The following is a 10,000-nucleotide window of genomic DNA, read 5'->3' on the forward strand; positions in this document are numbered from 1 at the left end:
AGCCTTGTATACCTCTTTGCAATTGTAAATCTCGACAAATAGGAGGAAGGAAGGTCGGAAGTTGGCCTCATTATGCCCATAAATGGTCACACGTTCATTCACTACGTGTGAGAGAAGGGAAATCAAAGACTTGTTTAGAATAAACATCACCAACTATTCTTAGTAAGGATCACTAAAACACAGTTTATCAACAAGGAAGTTACATCCAAAAATGATTTTCATAATAATGGACGGCTTACAAAGCACCTTTCCAAATGAATTACGTCACCTTCTTCGTGACGTCAATTGTTTTCGACACGTCACAAAGGTCATCGCGAGATTTGGGATCACAGCGCCCTCGCGTGGACGTGGGCGGGAAAGCCGACGGACGGTATGGGAAGTACGCCGCTGCTAGCTATAGCATCGAACACAAACACGGACTAAACCCACTTCCTTTCCCCACAAACGCCACCAAAAGCTCCGAAAGGACATTATTCGGAGTGGAATCTCTCTTTCGCAAGCCGTGACCCCGCAGCGCGTAGAGGAAACCCCGCTAGACCAGACCAGGCCTGGTGCCTGCTCCTTCTGTGTACCCGCTTTTTGGTGCAGCTCAGGCGGCCAGCGCTGTCACTCGAGTCCGAGGCTTCCGGTGGTTCGTGGTTTTCTGCACAGAACGAACCAGTGGACCTCTGAAATCCTTCCCGTCTCCACATTAACTTCTCCCGGGCTTATTGTTTAATTTTAAACGGGCGTGTGGACGCCCTACTTGGCGAAGGGACGCTTCTGTCGGCGGCGCGGCCTCCTGGTTTGTTGTGGGCCGCCATGAATCTCAGTGAACAATAACAAGAACCGTGACGAGCCCCCACAGGAGAGAGGCCATCCACGGAGCCTTCCTTTGCAAAACACCAGCGCGGCGGCGACTTCTGACTATGGAACTATCATGGAACCAAGCGGGTCATTTTCCCTTCAGAGAGCCCGGGCCGCCGTTGCTTTAAGGCGGCTGTGTGACGTCTATGCTCCGCTCCACACACACGATGCTCTGTCGAACCTCAGCCCGCATTGAAGCACAGGAAGGCCCGCTTGTGAACTGACTCGACACCGAGGATGGATTGAATGTAACTTAACGGAACCGAGGACGTGTTTTTCCTTTTTTTTTTTTTTGGACCGGATGTTGTCTTTAAAGCCCCCGGAGTCAATTTGTTCATCTGCGGTGTTCGTGTGACACATTTGTTCGCTATTTTTGAGACATCGGGACCGAGCGGACCGGGGCTCCCCGGGCCAGGCCGCGGAGATGAACCCGGTGAACGCGACGTCGCTGTACGTGTCGGCGAGCCGCTCCGTGCTGCAGTGCGACCCCGGAGACCCCCGAGCCCTGGCCGAGCTCTGCAGGCTACTGCCCTTCTTCCGACAGTCCTTGTCCTGCCTGGTGTGCGGTAAGTGCCCGTAAACAATACTTTATTATCCATGTTAACATTCATGTGTTTTGTTCTTATTAATAACCATATTTTACTGTTCATATTAATATGCGCTTTGGACGTTGCTTCACAACAATGTCTTAAACAATATTGCCTTCACTTGCTGTCGGAAAAACGAGTGACAGTTGGCAAACGCGATACAATTTCATCACAATGACGCTACACAGCAACACGATGCGTTATTCTGCACATTTGCATGTATATTTAATGCGGTTTATTGTGAAATAAGCGTGGTTTTGTTGTGGAAACGATACATAGCGCGTGGGTTTTGTGTTTTTTGAAGTGCCTGAACGCAGCCATAGTTACCGTGACACACCCCCTTTTGTATGCTACTTTAGTGGCACGATTTATATTAATGTGCGCTTCGGACGTAATTGCTTCTCAACAATGTTGTCATTGCTGTATTAAACAATGCTGCCTTCACTTGCTGTCGGAAAAACGAGTGACAGTTGGAAAACGCGATACAATTTCATCACAATGACGCTCTATAGCAACACGATGCATTATTCTGTACATTTGCATGTATATTTAATGCGGTTTATTGTGAATTAAGCGTGGTTTTGTTGTGGAAACGAGACATGTGATTTGTTTTTCGGAGTTCCTGAACGCAGCCATAGTTACCGTGACACACCCCCTTTTTATGCTACTTTAGTGGCACGATTTTTATTTAACAGTTATGCAAGCAAAATAACGCAATTAAAAAAAAAAGGAAATACACTTTATTATCCATGTTAACATCCATGTATTTTGTTCTTATTAATAACCATGTTTTACTGTTCATATTAATTTGCGCTTTGGACGTTGCTTCACAACAATGCTGCCTTCACTTGCTGTCAGAAAAACGAGTGACGATTGGCAAACGCGATACAATTTCATCACAATGACGCTATATAGAAACACGATGCATTTTTATGCTAATTTGCGTGTATATGTAATGCGTTTTTTTTGTGAAATAAGCGTGGTTTTGTTGTGGAAATTAGACAAAGCGTGTGAGTTTGTGTTTTTCGGAGTTCCTGAACGCAGTCATAGTTACCGTGTCACACGCCCTTTTTATGCTACTTTAGTGGCACGATTTATATTTAAGTTATGCAAGCAAAATAACGCAATTAAAAAAGTAGGAAATATACTTTATCATCCATGTTAACATTCATGTATTTTGTTCTTATTAATAACCATGTGTTACTGTTCATATTAATATGCGCTTTGAACGTTGCTTCACAACAATGCTGCCTTCACTTGCTGTCGGGAAAACGAGTGACTGTTGGCAAACGCGATACAATTTCATCACAATGACGCTATATAGAAACACGATGCATTTTTATGCTCATTTGCATGTATATTTCATGCGTTTTTTTGTGAAATAAGCGTGGTTTTGTTGTGGTAACAAGACAAAGAGCGTGGGTTTGTGTTTTCCGGAGTTCCAGAACGCAGCCATAGTTACCGTGTCACACCCCCTTTTTTATGCTACTTTAGTGGCACGATTTATATTTAACTGTTATGCAAGCAAAATAACGCAATAAAAAAAAAGTCGAAAATGTGTAAAACAGAGGTGTCCAAACGTTTTCCAGCGAGGGCCACATAGAGAAAAATTTAAGGATGCATATACATTTTGTATATGAAAAATACTCAAACCAAAACAATGTAGGTGAACATATGCTAACATTTAAAAAAAAATTCTACATCTTAGCTTTGTGTTATAGATAACAAAGCATTAAAATAATTCATGATTGTTTTAATAATGATTTTATTTGTATTTATCTTAACTGTGCTCGAAAGTAAGCCTGTATTTACTAATATGGCTATTATTATACGGTCAACTGAAACGCTTTTGAGGGCTTTAGTACACTCAAAAACACATGTCTCACAAGACATATGTACACTTTATCATCATGACAGGACACACGGAAATCATCAAAGTAAGACGTTCAGGTTGTCGGCCATTTGGGTTTTCAGGTCCCATTTTGGGGGGATTTGGTCACGTTTAATTTTTCATCGTTTTTTGTTCTAATTTGGGACCTGTTTAGTTTGTTTATAGAATAAAAACAATAAAACCCGAGCTGCGGGCCGCAAATGGCCTCAGGGCCGCACTTTGGACACCCCTGGTGTAAAACATGTTATGTTTTATCATATTATCGTTTGATATTGTGATGTTGTAAAATTGTATGCTGTATTTTATTTACCTTAATGCTCACCTGCAGCAGTTTTATCAATAAGCGCTTGAATAATAGATTGGTGTGGCTGGAGAGGGTATATATAGAGCGTGTGTGTGCAGGGTCCATCTCGCCAGCCCCAGGAGCACTTAAGTGTGCTCTTATCAATGGGCCTTCATCCTTTTTCCTGTCTGCAGCTGCAGGCCTTAGCAACCGGCCGTTGCTAAGGAAGCTGCACCGAAAGAATGAAAAGGCGCTTGTTGTATGGCGAGGGGGCGGAATGTAAAGAAACATCCAGCTGTGAGCAGATAAAGGGATGTTTGCTGATTTAAGAAGATAAAGATGACTTTATTGAGACATATTTTCATGTGTTTCCTAGGCAACCTGCTGCAGGACCCCATAGCGCCCACTGACTCATCGTGTCAGCATTACGTGTGTCGCGCCTGCAAAGGTCAGAGGATGCAGCTGAAGCCGTCATGCAGCTGGTGCAAAGACTACTCCCGCTTCCAGGAGAACCGCCAGCTCTCCTTGCTGGTGCGCTGCTACAGGAAGCTCTGCCTCTACATCACGCAGTCGCCGCTCGCCCCGCACATCGCCAGCGCCGCCGACGACTCGCCCGACCTGCAGGCCGTCCTCAGCGAGGGCCTCAAGTTGGCCGAGAGCGAGCACGAGGACGCTTCGGACGCCGAGAGCTCCCCTCAGACTGCCTTGCCCGACCAAGCCCCGCCCCCCAGTGAGGTGAAAGGTGAGGATGCGAGCCTTAATGGGCTGCACGATTGTAACGGGCTGGTCGCCAAGCAGGAGGGCTTTTCGGAGGCACTCCCGGTGTGCGTCGCGGCGGAGGCGGGACTTTGTGACATCGGCACTTTCGGAGAGGACTTGAAACATGGCGGGGGTCCGCTGTTGTTGAGCGTGGAGGAGGTGCTTCGGACCTTGGAAACGGACACTGAGCCCACCCAGCAGCTAGATGACCCTCTTATACCGCTATCTAACCTCAATGGTCCTACCTGCCCTGCTGAGCCCCGCCCCCTTCCCCTAGAGAGCATCCGCCACCCCTTCCAGGCCTCAGCCGTCGCCCCCCCGCGCTGCCACCGCAAACGTTCCCGCTCTGAGAGCGACAGTGAGAAGGTGCAGCCCCTCTCCATTTCCAGCCTCCTCCAGGCGCCCTCCCCCAACAGAGCGCCCCTTTACCTCACCCTGGGCACCCCCACCAGACCGGAGCCCAGGTTCCACGCTGCCGCGCCACACCACCTGGCGCCGGTTTCTAACGGCGGCTCCCTCAAGACAGGCAAGACGGCGCTGGTGAAGCCGCTGAAAAAGACGGCCGAGCACCACGGCGGCGCCAAGAAGGCTCACGCCAAGGCCCGGCAAGGTGCCCCCAAACCCCGGTCACAGCCTCGGGTACCGCCCCACCCCCACGCTCACCCCCCCACACACCCGCCCAGCCCCTCCAAGCCGCTGTATAAGAAGCCTGTGGAGAAAAAGGGCTGCAAGTGCGGGCGAGCCACCCAGAACCCGTCAGTGCTGACCTGCAGGGGGCAGCGTTGTCCTTGCTACTCCAACCGCAAGGTAAGATCTTCAGACTGGCTCCAACACAAGCAGTACTAATACAACTTCAACTAGTGAAACTAATACAACTTCAACTAGTGAAACTAATACAACTTCAACTAGTGAAACTAATACAACTTCAACTAGTGAAACTAATACAACGTCAACTAATGAAACTAATACAACTTCAACTAGTGAAACTAATACAACTTCAACTAGTGAAACTAATACAACTTCAACTAGTGAATGGGGTGAATTCACACATGCATAGACATCTTACATAAAGATGGGCACGAGGTCACGTAACAAGATTTGTGGCCGACATTTTACCTCAGTTCTTCTGGTCTGTGCCTGCCTGCGACTGACCAAGTTCCACACGGTCACAGCAAGGAGGTTCATTTGTGTCCTTACTACCAAAGAGTTTTTGTCCAGGGTGTACCCCACCTTCTGCCTGAATGCAGCTGGGATAGGCTCCAGCACCCCTGAGAGGGACAAGCGGTAGAAAATGGATAGATGGATGGAATTCTTTACGTTTGAATTTTGCGAACACATTTTTTTTTTTTTAACATGAAATTATACTTTTAGTGACAATTTAAGTGAAAAAAAAAGTTGGCAAAATGTGTTTCAAAATTCAACATTTTAAAATTCAGTGCAAAAAAAGCAGGACTCACTTCCAGTAAATGAAGACTGACACAGTAGAAACAGCCAATGAGCTGTCACGTTTGAAGTCACATGACACCGAGGAAACACTCAATTGTTGTAGATTACATTTTCAAACACCATTTATTTTGCACAGTTTTTAAACATTTTTTTAATGAAATTGTCAGCATAATTTGTTGCCAAAAATATTAGTTACCAAAATTCAAACGCAAAATATTCAGGTACATAAATTCAGTGTCAAAAAAGGTTGAATAATAAAGACACCTAATATGTGACAATAGTGTTGATGTAAGGTGCAGTAAATACATAATTGTTCTGGGGTAAATAACCCACTCAGTGGCCTAGTGGTTAGAGTGTCCACCCTGAGATGGGTAGGTTGTGAGTTCCAACCCCAGCCGAGTCATACCAAAGACTATAAAAATGGGACCCATTACCTCCCTGCTTGGCACTCAGTATCAAGGGTTGGAATTGGGGGTTAAATCACCAAAAATGATTCCCGGGCGCAGCCACCGCTGCTGCCCACTGCTCCCCTCACCTCCCAGGGGGTGATCAAGGGTGATGGGTCAAATGCAGAGAATAATTTCACCACACCTAGTGTGTGTGTGACTATCATTGGTACTTTAACTTTAATATGGTTAACTACAACCACTAGGTCACTATGTCTATGGTCAGCCATTAAAGGCATGAAAGCAATTTCTGCTGACACCAAAACTATTGGCAGCTGCTGCTACCACTGCAGAAATAGAAATACATTCTGAGATGAAATAGTCTTGTGAGCCAAATCTAAATCACTAGAGTGGTGATTTTCCAACTGATACGCTAAAGAATCACTTAATGTTCAGTGTTACTGTTCAAACTGTGTGCCATGTTATATTAAATATAACATTTAATGAATACTTAAGCCTACTATGTTGGTCATTCTGGTGGTACTAGGTGAAAACAAGTTTGACTGCACTTTTCTAATATTCAAGATAATTATTTCTCTATACCGTATTTTTCGGACTATAAGTCGCAGTTTTTTTCACTTATACTCAGGAGTGACTTATGTGTGAAATTATTAGCACATTACCGTAAAATATCAAATATAAGAGACTAGACGTATAAGATTTCATGGGATTTAGCCATTAGGAGTGACAGATTGTTTGGTAAACGTATAGCATGTTCTATATGTTATAGTTATTTAAATGACTCTTACCATAATATGTTACGTTAACATACCAGTTGGTTATTTATGCCTCATATAACGTACACTTATTCAGCCTGTTGTTCACTATTCTTTATTTATTTTAAATTGCCTTTCAAATGTCTATTCTTGGTGTTGGCTTTTATCAAATACATTTCCCCAAAAAATGCGACTTATACTCCAGTGCGACTTATATATGTTTTTACCCTTCTTTATTATGCATTTTCAGCCGGTGTGACTTATACTCTGAAAAATACGGTAGATATAAATGTAAGCTATGTAGAATAATTGTGGCATTAAATGAGTTTGAAGTGGCATGAAATGAAAGGTGTTTCTCTCACAGGCGTGTCAGGACTGCATCTGCCGTGGCTGCCAGAACTCCTACATGGCCAATGGTGAGAAGAAGCTGGAGGCCTTCGCCGTGCCTGAGAAGGCCTTGGAGCAGACGCGCCTCACGCTGGGCATCAACCTCACCAGTATCGCCGCCGCCGCCCTGCGTGGTCCGACCGGCGGCTCGCCCGGCAACACCATCCTCAACGTGAGCACCGCCACAGGAGCGCCCGTCCCCGCCGCCTTCCTGTCGGGGGCGGGGCACGACAGCCGAGGGTTTGACGACTCACTGGACATGCGCTTTGACTGCTGAGGTGGTCCTGAGCATCATCATCATCACCACGGAGTCATTTTTCTACATGACTTCATCAGGAACATTTTATGATCTATTTTTTACAAGATGGGAAAAATTAAACAGACCAGCTTTTGACGTTAAAAGAAGTGACTCCGGCAGCTCCCTGTGACCTTTAACCCCTCATGCACACGTCAACTTGCTGCTAAAAGACCAGAAGAGACTCACTAGTTTGTTCTATTAAGTACATCCGCCACACTTGACTATTTATTGGAGCAACGTTGCGGTCGTGTCTTAGCGTTAGCTTGTGTCTCCCCCCCCTCCCTCCAGGGGCATTTACATGTCATATAACTTTCATGTTTCCACAAAAAGGAAAAAAATCAAACCGTTCAAAAAAGTTTGCCTGTGGGCTTTTTTTTTTCCCCCTCAAGCTGCAGTTCTTCAAGCGGGCACAAGATGGCAGCACAGCACGTGTTGTACAACAGGGTAGGGAACATTTATTGCACACATTTACACATAACACTTATTTACATTCACATTTCATTTACAACTTGACCCATTACAATTTAACATGTTTCCTTTTAACCCCGCGTTGACGTTTTTAAAAAAAATGCTACAACGCTGCATTCATGACCGTGGGACGTTTTAATGTCGGGACCATAAAGCTACAGTTTCATGTGAGCTGTTACAAATTAATCATTTATAGCCAGTGTTTGATAAAAAAAAAAGCAAAATAGCTGATTATTGACATATTTGTATCGATTGATGAGGCAACTTCAGGGTATGAGAAAAGATTTGTAGGAATTGCAAAATGTACGTTAGTAAGCAAAGTAACTTTATTTCAAGATGTGAGCCTGCTTCATTAGTGTGGAGCGGGCATTTAGTTATCTAACGGTCCAAGGCACCTTCTAAAAATACTTTTTACAAAACAAAGTGGAATAAAAGATCAAACCAGTGAAATGTAAGCAGAAAAGGTTGCGATATTGAATCTAATTACACGAAAACAACAAAATCAATGTTATTAATGATTGACTTATTCAAGGTTCCAATTACTTCACAAACATTTCCACTTTTAAATGTTTTGGGGTGTTTGCCACATGTTTTACATCTTTTTTGTCAAAGAAAACTTAAAAAAAAAACTTAAACTCAACAGATAGATCTGAAGTTAGTAAGACTTTAGTGTTAAAAGCAAAATAAAAATATGTATGACTTATTTTTGGAACCCCAAGAATTTTAGTGCGATTTTTTTTTTAACTCACTGCTCAAAAAATGATAAAATCAATTGATTAATTATTGACCTAATTAGGGCTGTAATTAATTCACATCAAATATTCCACTTTGAAAATTATTTTGGGGAAAATATTGTATATTTTGTGTTTTTACTTCAAAAACGGTTTTCTAAAAAAGACAAAAATGTTTCTTTGTATGGACAGAATGACCTTTCTGAGAAAGTAAGACTTACTTTGAACACTTATGAGTTCCCTTTTGGTTTAACTCAAAAAAAATAATTATGAAACGAATGTTAGGAATTATTGACCTAATTAGGGGTCCAATTACTTCACATCAAATAATCCACTTTGAACATTTTTTTTAGGGGTATTTTGTGTTTTTGCCATAAAAACGAGGGTTTTCTTGAATGGACAAAAAGGGCATAAAACACTTTAAAAATGTATATCGACAAATAGGCCCGAAGTTGATCTAGAGATTTAAGTGTTGAATAAAAAATGATATATGATTAATTTTTAACATTATGACTGAGACCCTTATGGGTTCCCTGGCACCTAAACCTGAGGTAAGCCTTAAAATTAAAATAATAATGTATTGATTTTGAAAATGAAAAATATCAAAATGCTTTCATTTATCAGTGTGGAGCCTCACTGGGAGAAGCTGTAGTGTTTGTTGCAGTGGATGCGCGCCCTCTAGCGGTGGAGCTGAGTATTACAAGTAAGTGACGGTGCGATCATACCTCGCTTCCATGTTTTCGTCCTTCCGACTTTCCAGCTTGTAGTAAAAGTCCCGACAGCGCCCCCTGTGGTCTGTGGGCGTCTTAGCTGATGAGAAAGGCCCCGAAGAAGCTGCTTTTCTCGTCCATGTCCACAGCGGAGGCGTTGGTCACTGAGACGAAGAGGCGGTCCCCGGGGCTGAGCGGGAAGAGCCCCCCCTGGTGGGCCGAGTGCAGCGAGAACTGGGACTCCCGGGACCAGCAGGAGGTGCGGCTGGTCTTCATCAGCAGGATGGGAACCGGGTAGGTGCTCACCTGAGAAGACGGCGGTCAAGAGTGGGCGTGACGGTTACGACGTGCGAGAGCGCCCTCACCTTTTTATAGATGTACTGCAGCAGAGGTCTTCCCGTGTCCTCCGCCGAGTCGTCCTCCGCGTCGTGG

The 10,000-nt window shown here is 44.2% G+C and overlaps 2 protein-coding genes across 9 annotated transcripts in view; one reads left to right on the plus strand and one right to left on the minus strand.

The window, feature by feature from the left end:
• The first annotated feature begins 239 nt into the window (after nucleotides 1–239).
• On the plus strand, nucleotides 240–8,351 carry msl2b (MSL complex subunit 2b). Of its 2 annotated transcripts, none has more exons than XM_061964934.1 (3): nucleotides 240–1,412; nucleotides 3,984–5,173; nucleotides 7,339–8,351. In XM_061964934.1, exons 1-3 carry the CDS (start codon nucleotides 1,271–1,273, stop codon nucleotides 7,636–7,638), a joined length of 1,632 nt encoding a protein of 543 aa, XP_061820918.1. In that variant the 5' UTR covers nucleotides 240–1,270; the 3' UTR covers nucleotides 7,639–8,351. The 2 variants fall into 2 exon arrangements, with proteins under 2 accessions (XP_061820918.1, XP_061820919.1); XM_061964935.2 differs by lacking the exon at nucleotides 240–1,412 and adding an exon at nucleotides 3,235–3,904.
• Nucleotides 8,090–10,000, minus strand: part of tnfsf10 (TNF superfamily member 10) — a 55,828-nt gene continuing 53,917 nt past the window's right edge. For all 7 annotated transcript variants that reach the window (XM_061964940.2, XM_061964939.2, XM_061964943.2 and 4 more), the window contains 2 exons: nucleotides 9,934–10,000; nucleotides 8,090–9,874 (listed from right to left, as the gene is read on the minus strand). The exon at nucleotides 9,934–10,000 is cut by the window's right edge. In XM_061964940.2, the coding sequence (XP_061820924.1) occupies nucleotides 9,665–9,874; nucleotides 9,934–10,000 (277 nt within the window). In that variant the 3' untranslated portion in view covers nucleotides 8,090–9,664. The remainder of the gene's footprint in view (nucleotides 9,875–9,933) is intronic.

This window comes from Nerophis lumbriciformis, linkage group LG07, assembly GCF_033978685.3.
Source record: "Nerophis lumbriciformis linkage group LG07, RoL_Nlum_v2.1, whole genome shotgun sequence".
NCBI classification, from domain to species: domain Eukaryota; kingdom Metazoa; phylum Chordata; class Actinopteri; order Syngnathiformes; family Syngnathidae; genus Nerophis; species Nerophis lumbriciformis.

Excerpts from the sequence above, each read along its gene's own strand:
- msl2b (XM_061964934.1), top strand. The coding sequence starts at position 1,271 with ATGAACCCGGTGAACGCGACGTCGCTGTACGTGTCGGCGAGCCGCTCC. Across the intron at positions 1,413-3,983 it reads CTTGTCCTGCCTGGTGTGCG|GCAACCTGCTGCAGGACCCC; the intron begins GTAAGTGCCCGT and ends TGTGTTTCCTAG. Across the intron at positions 5,174-7,338 it reads CTTGCTACTCCAACCGCAAG|GCGTGTCAGGACTGCATCTG; the intron begins GTAAGATCTTCA and ends TTTCTCTCACAG.